Source organism: Ursus americanus, chromosome 12 (genome assembly GCF_024610735.1).
Source record: "Ursus americanus isolate L20-20 chromosome 12, mUrsAme1.1.p, whole genome shotgun sequence".
In the NCBI taxonomy this organism is placed as follows: Eukaryota; Metazoa; Chordata; class Mammalia; order Carnivora; family Ursidae; genus Ursus; species Ursus americanus.
Genome location: NC_142138.1, coordinates 56884347 through 56905640, shown reverse-complemented (window position 1 = coordinate 56905640; position 21294 = coordinate 56884347). Strand labels below are relative to the sequence as shown.

Below are 21294 nucleotides of genomic sequence, written 5' to 3'. Positions count from 1 at the left end.
GGCAGAGCAACTTCTTACCAGACACATGTCTGGAGGCAAAGGAAACAAAAGCAAAAATGAATATAAAGGCTTCTGTACAGTGAGGGAAACAACCAACAAAACTAAGAGGCAACTGACAGAATGGGACAATATATTTGCAAATTACATATTGGATAAAGGGCTAGTAATCAGAATCTATAAGGAACTCATCAAACTCAATAACAAAAAAACCAAATAATCCAGTTAAGACATGGGCAGAAGACATGAATAGACACTTTCCCAAAGAAGACACCCAGATGGCTAAAGACACATGAAAAAAATGCTCAATGTCCCTCATCATCAGGGAACTACACATCAAAACCACACTGAGATACCACCTCACACCTGTCAGAATGGCTAAAATTAACAACTCAGTAAACAACAGATGTTGGCGAGCATGTGGTTAAAGGGGAATCCTTTTGCACTGTTAGTGGGAATGCAAACTGGTGCAGCCACTCTGGAAAACAGTATAGAGGTTCCTCAAAAAGTTACAAATAGAACTACCCTATGACCCACCAATTGCACTACTAAGTATATATCCAAAGGGTACAAAAACACTGATTCGAAGGGGCACACACACCTCAACGGGTTAAAACAGCACTATCAACAATAGCCAAATTATGGAGAGATCCCAAATGTCCATTGACTTATGAATGGATAAAGATGTGGTATAGGGGCCCTGGGTGGCTCAGTTGGTTAGGTGTCTGCCTTCAGCTTGGGTGGTGGTCCCAGGGTCCTGGGATTGAGCTTTGCATTGGGCTCTCTGCTCAGGGGGGAGTCTGCTTCTCCCTCTCCCTCTGTCCCTCCACACCACTCATGCTCTCTCTCTCTTGCTCACTCTATCTGTCTCAAATAAATAAATAAAATCTTTTAAAAAACATTTTATTTATTTGACAGAGAGAGGGCACAAGTAGGGGGAACAACAGGCAAAGCTGGTATGAAATTGACTGCAACTTTACGTGTGGACAAATGTTTTCATTCTCTTGGGTATATATCTAGGAGAACTGCTGTATCATTTGATAATTCTATGTTTAACCATTTGAAGAACTACCAAACTATTTTCCAAAGTGGTTAGACCATTTTACATTTCCACCAGCAGTGAATGAAGGTTCCAAGTTCTCCACATCCTTCTCAACACTTGTTATCATCCATCATTTTTATTATAGTCATCTTAGTGGATATGAAGTGGTAGTGTTGCCCATTTTTAATTGGTTTGTCTTTTTTATCACTGACTTGTAGGAGTTCTTTTTATATATTAGATGTAAGTCCCTGATTAGATATACAGTTTGCAAATATTTTCTTCCATTCCATGGGTTGTCTTTTACTTTATGGTGTCCACTGAAACACAAAAGTTTTTAATTTTAATTTTTTTTTGTCATTTGTGCATTGGTGTCATATCTAAGAAACCATTATCTAATGCAAGATCATGGAAAATTTACTCCTAGGTTTTCTTCTAAGAGTTTCGTAGTTTTAGTTCTTATATTTAAGTCTATGATCTATTTTTAATTTTTGTATGTGGTGTTAGGCAGGGGTCTAACTACATTCTTTTTGAAGGTGAATATCCAGTTGTTTCAACTGGAAAAGAGCCAACTGAAATTTGTTGAAAAAACTATTTTTTCCCATTGGGTTATCTTGCACCCTTGTTGAATCAATTGGCCGTAAATGAAAGTGTTTATTTCTGGACTCCTGAATTTTACTCCATTGATCTGTATATCTGTCCTTATGTACTACACTGGCATGGTTGTTGGAGCTCTGTAGTAAGTTTTAAAATCAGAAAGTGTCTCAGCTATCAAAAAGAACGATTTCTCAACATTTGCTGCAACATGGACGGCACCGGAGAAGATAATGCTAAGTGAAATAAGTCAAGCAGAGAAAGACAATTATCATATGGTTTCTCTCATCTATGGAACATAAGAACTAGGAAGATCGGTAGGAGAAGAAAGGGATAAAGAAAGGGGGGCTAATCAGAAGGGGGAATGAAGCATGAGAGACTATGGACTCTGAGAAACAAACTGAGGGCTTCAGAGGGAAGGGGGTGGGGGAATGGGATAGGCTGGTGATGGGTAGTAAGGAGGGCACGTATTGCACGGTGCACTGGGTGTTGTACGCAACTAATGAATCATCAAACTTTACAACAAAAACCAGGGATATACTGTATGGTAACTAACATAATATAATAAAAAATATTATTATAAAAAAATAAAAATAAAATCAGAAAGTGTGAATTATCTAATTCTTGTTCTTCTTTTCTAACCATTATTTTGGCTATTCTGAGTGTCCTTTCATTTTCATATGAATTTTAAGATCAGCTAGTGTCAGAAGTTTTAGGACAATGGAGAATGTAGTTGTTTCCTTGTTCTTCTTTTCTAAGCATTATTTTGGCTATTCTGAGTGTCCTTACATTTTCATATGAATTTTAAGATCAGCTAGTGTCAGAAGTTTTAGGACAATGGAGAATGTAGTTGTTTCCTTGAAATAATGATGTTGGTATGTTTGGAGAGTAAATGGTCAAGGAAAATATGATATCATTCCAGGGAAAAATTAAAGGTCCACTTAAGATTTTAGGATCATGAATTTAAAATGAGACCAATCGGTATAGGTGTCTGTTTTCTCAGCCATGTTTAACTGTATTCTGAACTATTTTCATAACATGAAATCACCATCACCATTTATCCTTATCACTCTTATTCTTTTATGAGTAGACAGTTTTCCAAAGGCTATGTGATTTATGATGACATTATTGCTCTTATGGCTATTTAATGTATTCTTGTGATTATAATTTTTGTTTTAATATCTAATGCAATAGATAATATTGATAGATATAACCCATAGAAACAAAAACTTTTTGGTGTTCTCAGTAACTTCAAAGAATGTAAAGGAGTCCTGAAACAAAAATATTGCTGTTAGAGGAAATACCGTTTGACACAATAAGCTTCCCTAAAGATTAGGCAATCAGGGCTCGGAGAGTTGAGTGGATAGTGAGTTCTCATCATTAGGGTTCTCTGATCGTTGGTTGTTTGTATGCCTCTGAATAATTCTAATTGCTAGGATGGTGCTTAGATAAAGAAGTAATATTTAGATAATTTGAGTCCTGGAAATATTGGGGGGAGGGCTTTATTAACTTCAACTGCATTAAATTACACTAAAAATTGACAGTTCAAAAATGTCCTATGGCTCTTATTACTCTGTCCTGGATTACTGCATTCTGCATTTTATATTCTTTGCTATAATGTAACATAAAAGATAGAAAGGCGTGTATGCATATGGTGAGAAAAGATATTAGCATTTTATTATTTTGGTTCTTCCTTGATAGTTATTAAAGTATATTATTACTTTGTTCTCTGCCAGCTTTTGAAGACTCATTGGCTAAACACTGATACAGAACACCCTGGGTTGCTGACTTTGATCGGATGTAATGCCTTCTCTAACTTTTGTGGTCAGTTTTTCAGCTACCCCCTGCACCTAGTGAGAACTCGCATGCAGGTTCAAGGTGAGCTTTTGTGCGAAGGATGGAAGTGTAAAAAGCTCTAGGGGATTTCTTTTTTTTTTTTTTTTTTAACCAGCAAAAATGCATTTATTTGGGATTAACAGAGATTACAATTCAGGACCTGCAAGCTATGGCAAAACCATAGCCAAGTTCAACAAACAAAGGAGAGGGACTTATTTTATGGCAAAGAAGGAGGAAGTTGGGAGAGGTTGTTTTGAAGGAAAGTCCATTGCAGAAAAGCAAGAATTGGGGGTGATGACAGTTTCTCATTGTCTGGGTTGCAGGGGTAGTCAATTTCTGTAGGACATGCAATGTACATCTTTTCCTGCTGGGGCCTGTAAAAAAATATGGAACGCTTCACGAATTTGCGTGTCATCCTTGCGCAGGGGCCATGCTAATCTCTGTATTGTTCCAATTTTAGTATATGTGCTGCCGAAGCTAGCATGCTCTAGGGGATTTTAAACTTTTTCTTCTGAAGAATGTCTAAGAATCCTCCTTATTTCTGTCATTCAGTGCTGCCTCTTTTAAAAAGACAACATTAGGAAATTCTTATATGAATGGGAATGGTGCTGTTTATTTACTGCCATAGGTGGTAGAATGAATGTTTTCACACCAGAGGGGTCCAGTCTTTTTGTGAACTAGAGTTTGTTAGTAAGACTGTGATAACAAAGGATTCAAACTTGAGATACTGATCTAAATGACTGTTAAAAGTCTTTTGCAAGTTGAGATGCAGTGATTCTGTTTCACTTAAAAATAACTCAATAAAATACCTGCTGATTATTAGGAAAAATTAGCTATTGAATGCAGAAAAGAAAGATTCTTTCAATTTATTTACACATACCTATGAAACTACCAACTATATCAAGACAGTACATTTCTAGCACCCCAGAAGGCTCCTTCATACCCTTCCCAATCAATAAACACCCCCACCCCAAGGTAACTATTATTCTGACTTTAATCACCTTTTATTAGTTTCCTATTTTATTTTAAGAGAGAGAGAGCACGAGCATGTGAGCGGGGGGAGGGCCAGAGGGAGAGGGAGAGAGAGCATCTTAAGCAGGCTTAATGCTTAGTGCAGAGCCCGAGGCAGGGCTCAATCTTACGACCCTGAGATCATGCATGACCTGGACTGAAATCAAGAGTTGGACACTTGACCAACTGAGCACCCAGGTGCCCCTAGTTTGCCTATTCTTGAAAACTATGTACTGTCTTGGAGAGTCATCTTTGTTTATTGCATGTAATTATTTTCTTTGCTGTATAGTATTTCATTATATGAATACCACACTTAATCCATTGTAATATTTTAAAATTTATTTTTTAAATTGAAGTATAGTTGACATACATTATTATATAAGTTTCAGGTGTACAACATAGTGATTTGACATTTATATCCATTGTAAATTCCTCACCACAATAAGTATATTATCCATTATACTATGGAAAACTTATTTCTTTCAGGTGTGTATACACACACAAACACACACACATATATATATATCAGGAGATGAATTTTTGGGTTATGGGGTAAATGCATATTCAGCTTTAGTAGATACTGCCAAATTGGTTTTCCATAGTGTTTATTTCAGTTTATACTATAACAGCAATGTATGAGTTTCAGTTGCTCTACATTTTTGTTAACACTTATTGTCAGTCTTTTAATTTAGACATTCTGATTGTTGTGCAATAAAATCTCACTGTGGCTTTAATTTTCATTTCTCAATGACTATTAATATTGAACACCTTTAACACTTATTTTATTTTTTTTTGCATATTACCATTTTATTTTAATTTTTTAATGATACATTTATTTCAAGATCTAACAAGTATCCCTACTAAACTGAGATTTGATGTTACAAACTTCTGTTATTCTTTTTTTTAAATTTAAATTCAATTAATTAACACATAGTGTATTATTTGTTTCAGGGGTACAGGTTTGTGATTCATCAGTCTTAAATAATACCCAGTGCTCATTATAACACACACCCTCCCCAATGTCCATTACCCAGTGCCCCATCCCCCTCCCGCCCCCTCCAGCAACCCTCAGTTTGTTTCCTATGATTAAGAGTCTCTGGTTTCATCTTGTTTCATTTTTCCTTTCTTCCCCTATGATCCTCTGTCTTGTTCCTTAAATTCCACCTATCAGTGAGATCATATGATAATTATCTTTCTCTGATTGACTTATTTCACTTGGCACAATAGCCTCTAGCTCCATCCACATCATTGCAAATGGTAAAATTTTATTTATTTTTTGATGGTATCATATATATATATTTATATATATAGTACATCTTCTTCATTCATTCATCTGTCGATGGACATCTGGGCTCTTTCTATAGTATGGCTCTTGTGAGTGTTGCTGCCATAACCATTGGGGTACAGTGCCCCTTTAGATCACTACATTTGTATCTTTGGGATAAATACCCAGTAATGCAATTGCTGGGTTGAAGGGTAGCTTTATTTTCAACTTTTTGAGGAACCTCCATACTGTTTTCCAGAGTGGCTGCACCAGCTTGCATTTCCACCAACAGTGTAAGAGGGTTCCCCTTTCTCTGTATCCTCGCCAACATCCTGTTTCCTGACTTGTTGATTTTAGCCATCCTGACTGGTGTGAGGTGGTATCTCATTGTGGTTTTGATTTGGATTTCCCTGATGCCAGGTGATGTTGAGCACTTTTTCATGGGTCTGTTGGCCATATGAATGTCTTCTTTGGAGAAATGTCTGTTCGTTCTTTGGGTGTTGAGTTTGATAAGTTCTTTATAGATTTTGGATACCAGCCCTTTATCTGATATGTTATTTGCAAACATCTTCTCCCATTCTGTCGGTTGTCTTTGTTTTTTGTTTTGTTGACTGTTTCCTTTGCTATGCAAAAGCTTTTTATCTTGATGAAGTCCCAACAGTTCATTTTTGCCTTTGTTTCCCTTGCCTTTGGAGATGCAACTAGCAAGAAGTTGCTGTGGCTTAATGTTTATTTTAAAGATTTATTTGTTTTTATTTTTTATTTTATTTTTTAAAAGATCTTATTTATTATTTATTTTTAATATTTTTTATTATATTATGTTAGTCACCATACAGTACATCCTTGGTTTTTGATATAAAGTTCGATGATTCATTAGTTATGTATAACACCCAGTGCACCATGCAATACGGGCCCTCCCCACCACCCATCACCAGCCTAGCCCCATTCCCCCACCCCCCTCCCCTCTGAAGCCCTCAGTTTGTTTCTCAGAGTCCATAGTCTCTCATGCTTCATTCCCCCTTCTGATTACCCCCCCTTTCTTTATCCCTTTCTTCTACCGATCTTCCTAGTTCTTATGTTCCATAGATGAGAGAAACAAAAGATCTTATTTATTCGACAGAGAGAGACAGCGAGAGAGGGAACACAATCAAGGGGAGTGTGAGAGGGAGAAACAGGCTTCCCACCGAGCAGGGAGCCCGATGCGGGCTCGACCCCAGGACCCTGGGATCACGACCCCAGCCGAAGGCAGACGCTTAACGGCTGAGCCACCCAGGCGCCCTAAAGATTTATTTATTTTAGAGAGAGAGAGAGCACGAGTTGGGGCAGGGGCAGAAGGAGAGGGGGAGCGAGAATCCCAAGCAGATTCTGCACTGACTGTGGAGCCTAACATCAGGCTCAATCTCACGACCCTGAGACCAGAGCTGAAATCCAGGGTCAGATGTTCACCCCATGAGCCACACTGGCGCCTCAGTTGTTGTCGTTGTTGTTTTATTTGATACGTACACAGCCATGGCTCTCTGAATAGTAAAAGTTTGGTTTCTTCCTTTCCAGCTTTTATACTTTTTACCTCCTTTTCTTGCCTCATTGACGCCACTCTTTAGGAGCTCCAGTACAATGCTATAATGATAATGGTTAAAAGTGGACATCCTTATCTCATTCCTACTCAGAATAAAATTGTTTCAGTATTTTACCATTGAGTATGATGTTGCTGTAGGTTTTGGAATATACCCTTTGTGAGATTAAGGAAGTTCTCTTCTATTCCTAGTTTGTGGAAAGTGTTTTTTAAATCATGAATAGGTGTTGAATTTTATTAAGTGCTTTTTTCTGCATCATAATAATAGTATTATTTCTCCTTTTTTTCTCTGAATGAATGACTTTCAAATGTTAAAACCACCTTGAAATCATGGATTAAACTTCACTTGGTCATGTTGCATTGCCATTTTTATATAATATTGGATTTGATTGATAGTATATTGAATAGGATTTTTATATTATGTTCATGAGAATTTTTGGTTGTAATTTTCCTTCCTGTAATGTTCTTGTCAGGTTGTTGTATTGTTACATTGGCTCCGTAAAGATAGTTAGAAAATGTTCCTTCTTTTGCTAGTCTTCAGAAGAATTTGTGTACAGCTAGTATTATTTTTTTCCTTAAATATTTGGGAGAGTTCACCAGTGAAGCCAATTTTGCCTGGATATTTTTGGTGGAAGGCTTTTTTCTTTCTTTCTATATTTTAATAACAGTTTCTAGTTTATTCTTACATCAGTTTTGAGGTGTTGTGTTTTTAAAAGAATCTGTCCATTTCATCTAAATGTTTAAACTTAATAGCATAAGGTCATTAACAATGTCCTTTTAATATGCCTTTAGTAATGACTGTAGGTTTTACAGTGATGTCTCCTTTTTATTTTCTGATATTAGCAGTTAGTTATTTTTCTTAATCAGTGTCTTGGGGTTTATTAATTTTATTCATCTTTTAATTCTGTTGGTTTTTCTCTATTGTACATTTGTGTTCTATTTCACTGTTTTATGTTCTTATTTTTATTATTTTTATCCTCTTTTTTGCTTATTTGTTTTTTGTTTAGTTTCTTAGGTTTGAAGTTGAGATCAGGGGTTGGCAAACTATGCCTTGCAGGCCAAATTTACCCACCACCCATGCGTGTAAGTAAAATGTAATTGGAAGACAGTCACTGCCATTTATTTATTTATTGTCTATGGCTACTTTCATGCTACAGTGGTAGACCTGAATAGTTCCTAGAGACCATGTGGCCCATGAAGCCTAAAATATTTACTTATCTAGCCTGTTACAGCAAAAGTTTGCTGACCCCTGGTTAAGATAATTGATTTTAAATCTTTTTTCTTTTTAACTAGGAAGATCGGTAGGGGAAGAAAGGGATAAAGAAAGGGGGGGGGGTAATCAGAAGGGGGAATGAAGCATGAGAGACTATGGACTCTGAGAAACAAACTGAGGGCCTCAGAGGGGAGGGGGTGGGGGAATGGGATAGACCGGTGATGAGTAGTAAGGAGGGCACGTATTGCATGGTGCACTGGGTGTTATACGCAACTAATGAATCATCGAGCTTTACATCGGAAACCAGGGATGTACTGTATGGTGACTAACACAATATAATAAAAAATCATTAATTAAAAAAAAAATAAAGGAGCAAAAAAAAAATCTTTTTTCTTTTTAAATATACCAATTCCAGTTTCTGAATATTTCTCCAAGTACTGCTTTACTTATATCCCATAAACTGATACTGTTTTCATTATTATTCATTTCAAAATATCATCCAAATCCATTGTGATTTCTTTTTGACTCATTGGTTATTTAGAAATATATTGCTTAATTTATAAACACTTGGGGATTTTTCCAATGATCTGTTATTGAACTTGTAGTTTAATTGCACTGGAGAAAGAGAATGTACTCTATGTGATTTCTGATCTTTGAAATTTATTGAGACCTGTCCTACTGGTCTAGATATGGTCAATTTTGTAAGTGTTCACTGTAAACTTGTAATCCTCTTGAAAAGAAAGAAGATTTTGAAGTTGTATTTAGTGTTCTACATACATGTTCTATAAAGTAAATTAGTTAAAATGTTAATCAAATATTTTATATCCTGATTTTTTTTATCTGCTTTTTCCATTGGTTACTGACAGAGGTGTGTTTAAATCTTTAGACAGGATTGTGGATTTCTTCATCTCTCCTTTAATTTGGTCTACTTTTGCTTTCTATATTTGAAGCTATATTATTGTCTATGGCCATACCACCCTGAATGTGCCCAATCTCGTCTGAAGCTATATTATTATGTATATTAAAATTTAGTATTGATCCTTTCCTTATTATGAAATGTGTCCTCTTTATTGCTAGTAATATTTGTTTTTGTCTTAAAAAGTCTACTTTGTCTGATATTAATGTAGTTACAATAGCTTTCCTTTGATTAATGTTTGCTTAGTATAATTTTTAGGGCGTCTTTTTATTTTCAGTCTTTTTGTGTCCTTATATATAGTATATCCATTCTGTAAAAAGTATAGTTAAATCTTTAAAAAAAAATCCAGTGTGATTATTTTGTCTTTTAATTAACATTTAATACATTTATATTTTAAAGCAGTGTTACAGTTGCATTGAAGTGGAAACCACATATTAAAGTGCTACTTCTTATTGATACATTTTTCATTTTCCTTTTCTCTCTCTTTTTTTGGGTCTCCTTTTGAATTAATTAGGTACATTCATTATTTCAATATTTCTCCTCTATTAGCTTGTTAGTTATATATTCTTTTTTCTTTTCTTACCCTATAGATTCCAAGGTGAATTCTTTGTTAATTACAGCCTACCTTAAATTAGTATTTTTACCAATATGTTCTTCTCTCCTTTTCTCTCTTTCTTTCTTTCTTTCTTTCTTTCTTTCTTTCTTTCTTTCTTTCTTTCTTTCTTTCTTTCCTTTTCTTTCTCTCCCTTTCTTTCTTTTTCTTTTCGCTTTCTTTTCTTCCTTCCTTTCTTTTTACCAATTTCTAATACAATACTTTTACTTCATTCACACTGCACACCTTTTTGTGCTACTATTGCTATATATTTTACTTTAGTATATATTTTAAGCCCCACAACACATTATTGTTTTAAAAATCAATGTTAATTTATATTTTATTCTCTTTTGACTGTTTTACTTCCAGAATTTCCTTGCTTTCACCTGAGATCATTATTCTTCTAGTTGAAGAACTCCTTTTAGAATTCTTTCTTCAGTGGAAGGTCTACTAGCAACAGATTTTCTCAGCTTTGTTTGTTTCTCTTTATGGCACAGTAAAAGCTATTATTCCAATGTCTTATGAGTTTCATAATTTTTGTTGAAAAGTTAGCCAACAGTTTTATTTCTGGTGTTTTAAGGTACTGTTCCCCCCCTCCCCACCATGCTTTTTAAGATTTTTCCTTCTGTCTCTGGTTTTCAGCAGTTTGAATATGATGTGCCTAAAATGTGGTTTGCTTTCTGCTTTTCCTCCTCCTGTTCTTAAAATCTGTGGTTTGATGACTTTTGTAAGTTTTGGGAAAATTCCCAGTCAAAATTTCTTCAAATAGTGCTCTATCCCATTGTCTCCCTCTTCTTCTGACATTCCAATTACATGTATGTTAGATTTTTTTCTTCATGTTCAATTTTCCTATTGTGTTCTTTTCTGTATTTTATATTCCTTTCCCCCCTCTCTGCACTTCAATCTGGATACTTTTTTTTTATTGCACCTATCTTCTGAAGTTCACTAATCTAATTTTTTTTTTTAAGATTTTATTTATTTATTTGACAGAGATAGAGACAGCCAGCGAGAGAGGGAACACAAGCAGGGGGAGTGGGAGAGAAAGAAGCAGGCTCATAGCAGAAGAGCCTGATGTGGGGCTCGATCCCATAACGCCGGGATCACGCCCTGAGCCGAAGGCAGACGCTTAACCGCTATGCCACCCAGGCGCCCCATAATCTAATGTTTTGCTTTGTCTAATCTGCTGTTGAACCTAATACACTGATGTCTTAAATTTAGTACGTTCTTTTTTTTAAAGATTTTACTTATTTGACAGAGAGATAGAGCCAGAGAGCACAAGCGGTGGGGAGGGGGAATGGCAGAGGAGGAGGGAGAAGCAGGCTCCCTGCCAAGCAGGGAGCCTGATGCGGGGCTTGATCCCAGGACCTTGAGATCATGACCTGAGCTGAAGGCAGATGCTTAACCAACTGAGCCACCCAGGTGCCCCTTTACATTTTTTTTTAAAGATTTTATTTATTTATTTGACAGAGAGAGACAGCCAGCGAGAGAGGGAACACAAGCAGGGGGAGTGGGAGAGGAAGAAGCAGGCTCCCAGCAGAGGAGCCTGATGTGGGGCTTGATCCCAGAACGCCGGGATCACGCCCTGAGCCGAAGGCAGATGCTTAATGACTGCGCCACCCAGGCGCCCCTACATTTTATTCTTAAAAAAAATAGATACTAGGTGTTGTGTGAAAGTCTCCATCTTTTTCCCTAATTTCTTAAACATATTAATCACAATTATTTTAAATTTAATATATTAATACTTGTTTTGTTGTCTAGTTTTCTCTCTATGTTTTCAGTGATTTGATCCTGTTTTTTTTTTAAATCATGTTTCATTATTTTAGATTGAATAATGTGCATTTTGTATGAAAAACTGTAAACTCTGGATGATGTTATTTTTCTCCAAATAGGGCTAACCTTTCCTCTGGTAGGTAGGTACTGTATAGGCAGATCAACCTTAATCTATTGAAGGTTGGTTTTACATTTGTTAGGGATGATTTATTTCAGCTCTGGTCTTTCTTCAAGGTACTTACTTATAGAGTATGGCCCTTACTCCTAGACAGTAACCTTTGGTGGGGCTTATCTGAAAGCCTAGAGTGGTTACCAAGGTGCCTCATCTCACCTTGTTGGGCTTGAACTCCAACCTTTATGATCCAGCATTGTGTAACTGCTAAGGTCTTTTCCTAGATCTTTAGCCTTCCACCTGCTCTTTTCTGTGGTTTTCTTGAAATCTCACTTGGTGCAGTTTTAGAGTTGGCAATGCCTCAAGGGAAAACTGCACGGAGACTTTTGGACTCACTTCACTAGTATTACCTCCATTTCAGATTTTGTTCCTCAAGTATCTGGCACATTGGCATCCTTGAACTCCAACTTTTGTCCTCAGTTTAGTACCACGTCTTTTCTGCTTGGACCCTATTCTCTCATGCTGAAAACTGTCAAATGGCCTAAGGTAAAAAAAACAAAACTGGAGTGAAATGTAGTGCTTACCTTTATACTTTCCTTCTCTCAGGGATCCTCGTCTTGTTTGCATTTATTACTCTCAAACAATGATTTCATGTAGTTTGTTCATATTTTAATATATATTTTTATTTGTAGGATTAGTCTGAAACAAACTGCTCTGTCATAATTAGAACTGAAAATCCTCCTTTGTTCTTTTGACATCTCCATATTTATTTCTGAACTCTTCTGTTTCTTTCTTTTTTTTTAAGCGATGTCTCATGGTCACTTGTACCTGCCCTCAAATCTGTAATCAGCTATTTTTCCTTTTAGTGCCTAGGTAGTGATATTTCAAAATCAATATCTGAGTCTTAGGATCATCAGCTGGTATTGAAGCTTTATTAAGTTAAAGGGAGTTGGGGAATAGTATATTTACATGATGATGCCACAGTATCATCCATCGGAGTTATTGCTAATTGCAAAGAGGAAAACACACCTTTACAATGGAGAGACTGGATGGTCACCATTACAACCAACTGACCAACTTGGCAACCAGTACTGGCAACAGTAAAACAAAAAATACCCTCTGACATAATCTGCCTCTTGATGTAATGTAATATGAAGTGCATATTACATGGCATAGCATCTGCTATGACGTACTCTTGCCCAAAATGTTTTACTGGCATCTGGGAATGCTTTTAGACCTAAAGGAAATACAGGGAATCAAGGGATAAGTTAAATGATACTATTAAGAATGAATCAGACAAATCTAGAATGTAGGATATTCTATAAGACAATTGGCCTGTGTTATTCAAACAGCCATTGTCACAGAAAAAGTGGTAGTTGCAGGGGAATGACTGGTACTAGTCTTGATTAGGAAACTAAAGAAACATAACCAGTGTGATGAGTGAATTTTGTTTAGATTTTAGTTTGGAAAAAACAAACCCAGCTCTAAGTGACATTTTTGGGACAATTGGGAAAATTTTAATAAGGAGGTATTTGGTGAGATAGAGAATTATTTTTAATTTTCTAAGGCATAATTATGATTTGGGTTATGTAGATTAATGTCTTTGTTTTTAGGGTATGTTGAAGTTTTTAGGGTTGCAGGGTTCATGGTGTTTGTAACTACCTTCAGAGTGTATACACTCACACACATATATACACATATATTTATATGTGTGTATAAAGAAAAGAGAAAGAGACAAAAAAGAAAAACAGCAAAACGTCAAATTTTGAAACTAGGTGGTGAGTATACTCATTGTACTATAGTTTACAGTTCTATAGTTTACAGTTTTCACAATAATGGGATGGGGTAAATCAATGGGGGATGTAGGTTCAACATTAGGAAAAAAGTAAGCCTGTTCCATATTCTTTTATGAAATTATAGAAATTGAGAGCAGTGTTATTAGCTTCTACTAAAATATAAAAGGCCAAAAATGAATGTAGTAAGAAAACATTCTCCAAGAAATTCCATGGTATTTTCTTAAATTTCAAGAGACTTTATCTAGATTTCAAAAGAAGGATGGAGGGAGGAAATGTGTGGATTAAAACAAATAGCAACAGACAAACTTTTCAGTTCTCTACTGCTTTTTACTTAACTTTAGCTACGTCAATTTCGGGAACATGGTGTAATGATTAAGGAGAAAAATGCTAGATGAGAATCTGAGAATATTGTCAGGTACTGAGCAATGTGCCAGCCATGTGGGGTTTGAGTAAGCAAAAAGACATTTGTCCTTGCTCTCATGGAATTGATAATCTAGCAGGGAAGATAGTTATTAATTAAATATGGACATAAAATGCATAAACTGTGATGAGAGCTACAAAAGAAAACTGGAATTCTCTAAACACTACCATGGGGGGAGCTGAGGCAGTTCTGGAAGACTTTCTTGGGGAAGTATTGTTTGGACTGAGAACTGAAGGCTGAGATGGGGTTAAGAGCCAGAGGTTGGGGGAGTGACTTTCAGGCAAAGGGAAAAGCATGTGCAACTAGCCTTAAGAGGGAAGAAGTTTGGAGACATCTGAGAAATTGAAAGTGGCCTCTATGGCTGGAGTGCAGAAAGGAAGGGAATGGTACAAGTGAGGTGGGAAGAGGAAACAGAGGCTAGACCATACTGTATTTAAGTATAATGGGGAATTACTGGTGCAGCAGAGTAACATAACCAGACGTACATTATTAAAAGTTCTCTTTGGTTAAAGTATGGAGAAAAAAAATGAAAGAGGTGATTATGGTAAGAGACTAGGCAAGAGATGTTGGTAGTTTGGAGGCATGGCAGTGGACCTGTAGGTAAATACATAGATTTGAGAGCTATTTAGAGAGTAAAACTGATGGGTAACGGTTTGGATACGTAAGATAACGGAAACATTATGGATGCCTTTCAGGTTTCCAAGTTTCAACAGGTAGAAGAATGGTGGAGCCACTCTCTGAGAAAAGAAGTAGTGAGTGAGAAACATATTTGAGTTTTTACAGTTTAAGTTGCTCCTAAGAAATAAGAAGTTGAATAAAGATACCTCTGTATGACTAGCTAGTTTTGAAAATTATGTCTACAATAATTATAAGTAAATTACACCACCAGTGGACAGAATTTGTTCCAAAAGGAAAGAAAATTAAATAGAGATGAGTATCAGATAGTTCCATTAGGGTCTCTGATTATATGTATTATGATGAAGCAGAGATGTCCCCCTGGAACTGCTTGTGAAAGAATTTAAGTAATTATATATATATTTTTTGTTTTAACATGTGTTTTACCTTAGTTAATGTTTGAAAAAAGCTAAATATCAAATTAATTAGGCTTTTTCCTTTCCTTTCATTTTCTAGGCATAATGGGAGTCCCACAGCTAAATATGATCAGCGTCTTTCGTCAAATTTATAAAAGCAGTGGAATGCTAAGGTTTTTCAGAGGCATGACTCCAAATTTCTTAAAGTTGCTTCCTTCAGTATGCATAAATTGTATGGTTTACGAGTCAATAAAACCACTCTTGGAAATAGTGTAGAAACGAAATTGTGAACTGCCATTTTATATACATTTATTTATAAGCATACAATTGTCTTGTCTTTCTTCTTAAATTTCTAGAGGATTGCATGAAAAGATGCTATATCCATCCTCCAAAAAGATAAACATACAAATCAGAATTAAATACTGAACTTTAATTTTTTGTAAGCCAGAATTATAGCTTATTAAGTTCTTTATGAATTGAAATCTTTAATATTCAGAAAGTCTATTTAAGCTTCTCTAAATTTTAATGAATACTCACCAGAAATTTGCATTTAAATAGATTAAAATGCAATTTATATTACCGAATATTACCTAATTTTATTATTAACCTAATATATTTTTATGTTGAGGAAATTGGAATATTTTGAAGTTTTTCAGCATTTTCTATTTTCTATTTTAAAAACCTAACACTGTTTTGTATGCATATTTTAGATCTGTTTGAAAGCATTAAAAGAAAACCTATGCATTTAAAATTATAATTAAGAGGGAAACAGTAGTGGTTTTGAACCCCTTTTCTTTCTCTAAACTAAACAAAACAAAATAGTTCTGTCTTAAACAGAATTACATGGCATCATAACACCTCAGTCTCCTACTGGTGTTGTTAATGGAATACTGGTGACTAATTGTTCACTTCCTGAACACTCTTATTTGTGGATTCACACATTTTTAACTTACTCTTGGTTCTTAACATTGCTAAAAATTACAAGAAATTCACCAATGTGAACAAAGTAAATCAGAAAAAATTGAGAACTCCTGGTCTTAAAACTGTGTTAAAATAAAAGGTTCATATATTTTTTCTTTTATATTAATGAGTTCATATATATTTTCTACCCTTTATACTGTGCTTTTAAACTCCAATTTTTAAGAATAAAGACTGGCTAGAACTCCCCCTTTGAAATCTTAAACTTATATGAAGGAGGAATAGTATTCTTCTTTGCCCTTTAGAGGTTGTTTCGTTTTGTATTTTGACTCCATTTTAAAAAAATGGATTAATTTATTTTTTATTGAGGTATAACTGACATACACCGTTATGTTATGCTTGCCACAAGTGTAGCTACTACAATATCATTAACTATATTCTCTACGTGGTACCTTTTATTCCCATGTGTCTCCTACTCCCCTTCACCCATTTTGCCCATCCCTCCAACATCGCCCCTCTAGCAGCCATCAGTTTATTCTCTGTATTTATGGGTCTGTTTCTGCTTTTTATTTGCTTATTCATTTGTTTTTTAGAGTCCACATATAGAGAAATCAGATGGTATTTGTCTTTCTCTGTCTGACTTATTTTACTTACGATACCCTCTAGGTCCATTCATGTTGTTGCAAATTTGCCTCTATCTTTTCAATCTATGTTGAGAGAGAACAGGCCAAAGATATTTAAGATTGTATATATATATATATATAGCTACATTTTAAAAATTGCATTGGCTCTAAAATTGTGATTTAATGGGATATAAATATAAATTATATAATTAATCCTGAAGACCTACTGCACAGCATAAAGATTATAGTAAACAATATTGTATTATAGACTTCAAAGTTGCTAAAAGACTAGACCTTACTGGTACTCACCACAAAAAAGAAATGATAATTATACAATGCCATAGAAGTGGTAACTAATGCTCTGGTGTAATCATATTGCAATATATAAATGTATCAAATCAAGTGTATACCTTTAACTTATACAATGTTATATGTAAATTATGTCTCAATAAAATTTTATGAATTGTTTAATTTAAAAAAATGGAGATATGAGTTGATAAACCAGTTTGAAAATGTAAAAAAAATAAATTATACATTTATATTATAGCCAACAACTAGTAACTGGATTAGACCAGCTCTCTTTTCAGGTGTTTTTTAGGACAAGATATTTCTGCCATTTTATAGATTATGGATTTTTCAGTTACTCTAATATTTGGAGTTATGTCTTACTTATCAAGGTTATTAAAATTTAGTTATAATTTGCTCTCACTATAAAGAGTGTTGAAACTCAAAAGAATAATTCATATAGTCTTTTTCTCTCTTGTTAAATGGCATGATTTAATTTGCTGTGAAATTAGATGAATTTAATTTCCTTAGGATAGGCTAAGGGGAGGATCTTTGGGATAGGGTACTTAATAAACTATTAATGATGGAATTAAATTGTTAAGTTAAATTTCCTAAAAATTAAAATTAATATGAATATACAACTAACATAAGTTTGAATGACAAAACCAAGCCAAATTTCTAGTTGGATTTCCATTTTTTCTTAGTAGGATTTGTTGATAGAAGGATTCTAATTAATATATAACTCAGCTTCTAAAATTCACATAAAAAGAGATTAAAATAATTTAATTAGATACTTAAATTTAATTAAAATAATTTAATTAGAAATTAAATTTTTATATGAACTGTTACTCTACAACAGAGAGAGGAAAATAAATGGCAAGCTGGACCCCTCAATAACTACAGATTATAAAGATCAGGTATTGACTTAAAATAATTACATACTGGTGAAATACTTCAAATCCTTCAGAGGATCTGAAACATTTTCCCAGTGGATCAGATCCACTGAGCTCATTTAAAGTATTTTGTCATTTTTTTTCTCTATTTTTTAGAATACAATTTGTGAATAGCAATGTGGCATATAAATTGGAATTATTATGTCCTTTCCATATTCCTAGATTCGGAGAAGTGTTCTGACTCTAGCCTGTGAGTTTATGTATTTTCCCATTATTTTGTTTGTTAATAAAGACAGAAGCATTTCTGGGGCGCCTGGGTGGCACAGCGGTTAAGCGTCTGCCTTCGGCTCAGGGCGTGATCCCGGCGTTGTGGGATCGAGCCCCCCATCAGGCTCCTCTGCTATGAGCCTGCTTCTTCCTCTCCCACTCCCCCTGCTTGTGCTCCCTCTCTCAATGGCTGTCTCTATCTCTGTTGAATAAAAAAAAAAAAAGACAGAAGCATTTCTACATACAATTCAATTAATATATAGAAGTTTATATATGGACATGAAAAGTCTAATCCCTGGGTGGCCCAAATAGGTTTGATCCCACCAAGTTGTCTGTGGAGAGAAGAGCAGTAATGAAGAAGAGTACCTGTGAATTAGATGTGTGGATCTACCTTTCCAAGGATTCAACGAATCTTTGAATTGGCTTCTAATAAGCTAGGGAAATAAAATTTAAACTCTCCTCTATGCACAATAAATGCTCTATAGGCAGTCATGTGTTTTATTCCAGTTAACCATAGAGTAAGACAATAAGCATCAAAGTTGACGGAGAGGGGTAGATAGAGATGTAAAATGTTGATTGTAGTTAAATATTGAAGTACCCACAATGTGATAGGTGTTATTTAATACATATGCTGTCTTCCTATTTAATATATAGAAGACAAAGTACTCCTCTTTCTCTTAGTAAGATAAATTAGAAACACTTCCAAACCTGTCATTTAATGAAGGAATACCACAGCTATAAATTCTTTCAGAAATCTTGACTTGTGTCTATGAATCTTCTTGATTTTCAGGACTAGGTCTATATTAAATGGAATTCTGGCTTACTTTCGTTATCCTGTATACATGTATTCAAACATCATTTTAAATTATGGGCTATTTCTGGGAGTGCCTGGGTCGCTCAATCGGTTAAGTGGCAGACTTTTCATTTCAGCTCAGGTCATGATCTCAGGGTCATGAGATTGAGCCCCAGATTGGGCTTCATGCTCAGCGTCAAGCCTGCTTATCCCTCTCCCCAACCCTCCCCCTGCTCGTGCTCACTCTCTCTCTCTCTCTCTCTCTCAAATAAATAAATAAATAAACAAAACCTTTAAAAAAATAAGTTGTGGACTATTTCTGAAAGTAATATCAAAGCATTGACATTTGGGATGGGAACAATTATTATTGAATTAATCTCTGTCATTTATTAAATGCTTCCATGACCTGTTTTTGCCAGTCTGACTAAAAAAAGAGTAAATTGGCTCTGTCTTTATATATATGTTGTTAAATATATATATTTTAAAATTAAATATGTAGCACTTCACAAAGAAAATGATAAATCAGTCATGTACTATTTGACTTCAAACACTACCTTTTTGCTTCAAACACTACCTTTCCTTCTCTCCCCCTCCTGAAAAGTAATCCTTATCCTGAAGTTGGGTGTGTTTCATTCCTATGCACATTTAAAATTTTATGTATGAGTGTATCCATAAATATTTTTCATAACTACATATTGTATATATCTTGTAAAACTTGCTTTTCAGTCAACATTGTTAGATTTATCTATGTAACTTTATTTCATTCATGTTTACTCCTATAGAGTATTCCACCATATACATACACAGATTTATCTAATCTTCTGATGGGTACTTAAGTTAATTCAAATGAGAAACAGATTCTTGTCTACGGCCATACCACCCTGAACGCGCCCGATCTCGTCAAATGAGAAACAGATTCTTAAGCTATTTTATTTTTTAATTTTCCCCCCATGGCTTGATGTCTTAAACTATTTTAATGAATATTAAGCCATGTTAGAGCTTTTTATACCTTTATGAACAGAGAATGGAGGAAATTCCAAACGTTTCTTCTGAATTATTAAAAGAACAAAGAAGCTTGAACAAGTACTTTTACATTTCAGAAAACAGAGAAGTCATTTAAATATTATTATTAGAGCAATAAAGTACTATTTAGAATTTATCAAACTGCAGACTTTCAAGAGTTAAAAACATAGCAACAGCCTCTGGAACCCAGTTAACTTAAAAAACACCTTTGTTACACATAAATTAAGAAGCCATTGGGTATTCTTTCTTGTGAAGTGCCTGTTTGAGTCTTTTTTCTATTTGCTAAATTTTTAATTGGGTTGTTTGCCTTTTTCTTATTGATTTGTAGGAGTTCTTAAAAATTCTGTATAGGAGTCATTTGTTAGCTATATGTATTATGAATATCTCTTTTTCAGTCTGGGACTTGAACATCAACTATCTTAATTGTGTCTTTTGATGAACAGATGTTTTAAATGTTGATGAGGTCCAATTTCTCAGTTTTCCTTTCATGGTTAGTGTAGTAAAAACAAACAAAAAATAACAAACAGAGACCATATGTGGTCTACAAAGCTTAAACTATTTACTGTCTAGCCCTTTGTAGAAAAAATAAAGATGATCCCTGAACTAAATGATGAGTTGAACATAGCTGCAATTCAGAGATCAGAAAGTTGCTATAGCTACCACCACCACTGTCAAACTTGCTTCAAGATACGCATGAAATTGGAGAATAAGCATTGGAATGCTGAGTCCAGGCACAAAAACTGGCCTAAACCTGATATTCATGACCCTGCATGCCGACTGAAACATCAAAAGAAAGCTGTCGTACTTCCTCTTTCCAAATTCTGTGTAAGGTTTTGGAGGGAATCTAATTTTCTTACAGAACTCTAGCTTCAAAGGAGTTTAGAAATGCAGTTTTGAGCGCTCTGTGGTCTCCAAGCACAAATGCAGAATGAAGGTTGGAAGTACCAGTCCAAAGTATCTGCCATATCTCCCAAGTGACTTTTTTAAACAATTGATATTATTACACCAATATAGCCCACTAAGAAATTTTCCATATTGCTTGCTGTGAGACAAAGCAGGGACTGAACTCAAGCTCCTCACCCAGAAACTCTCATAAAAAAAAACACAAAAAAACCCCAAAACCCACAATAGCCCAGGTCTCTGGCCCAGTTTACAGGTGCTTCTTGCCATCAGGAAGCCAGAAGCCACAAGTGCGAAACAAGCCCCATGGCCCAGCTTGCAACCGGTTTGCTCCTGTGAGAACCAGACCAGAACAGTCTGAGCCACAATGGAGCCCAGCCCTGACCTTTCACTGACTTTCCCCCTCATTATAATGTTAAAAATCATG

General features: G+C 35.1%; 1 protein-coding gene and 1 non-coding gene across 2 annotated transcripts in view; one reads left to right on the top strand and one right to left on the bottom strand.

Moving 5' to 3' along the window:
* LOC123795427 (mitochondrial adenyl nucleotide antiporter SLC25A24-like) overlaps positions 1-15441 on the top strand; it is a 50444-nt gene extending 35003 nt beyond the window's left edge. Inside the window, exons 9-10 of the mRNA XM_087865730.1 lie at positions 3367-3508; positions 15266-15441. Coding sequence (XP_087721856.1) covers positions 3367-3508; positions 15266-15441 — 318 coding nt within the window. The remainder of the gene's footprint in view (positions 1-3366; positions 3509-15265) is intronic.
* On the bottom strand, positions 3847-3950 carry LOC123795434 (U6 spliceosomal RNA). Its single transcript, XR_006780484.2, has one exon. It is a non-coding gene; the product is annotated as a U6 spliceosomal RNA (small nuclear RNA).
* Positions 15442-21294: the final 5853 nt, after the last annotated feature.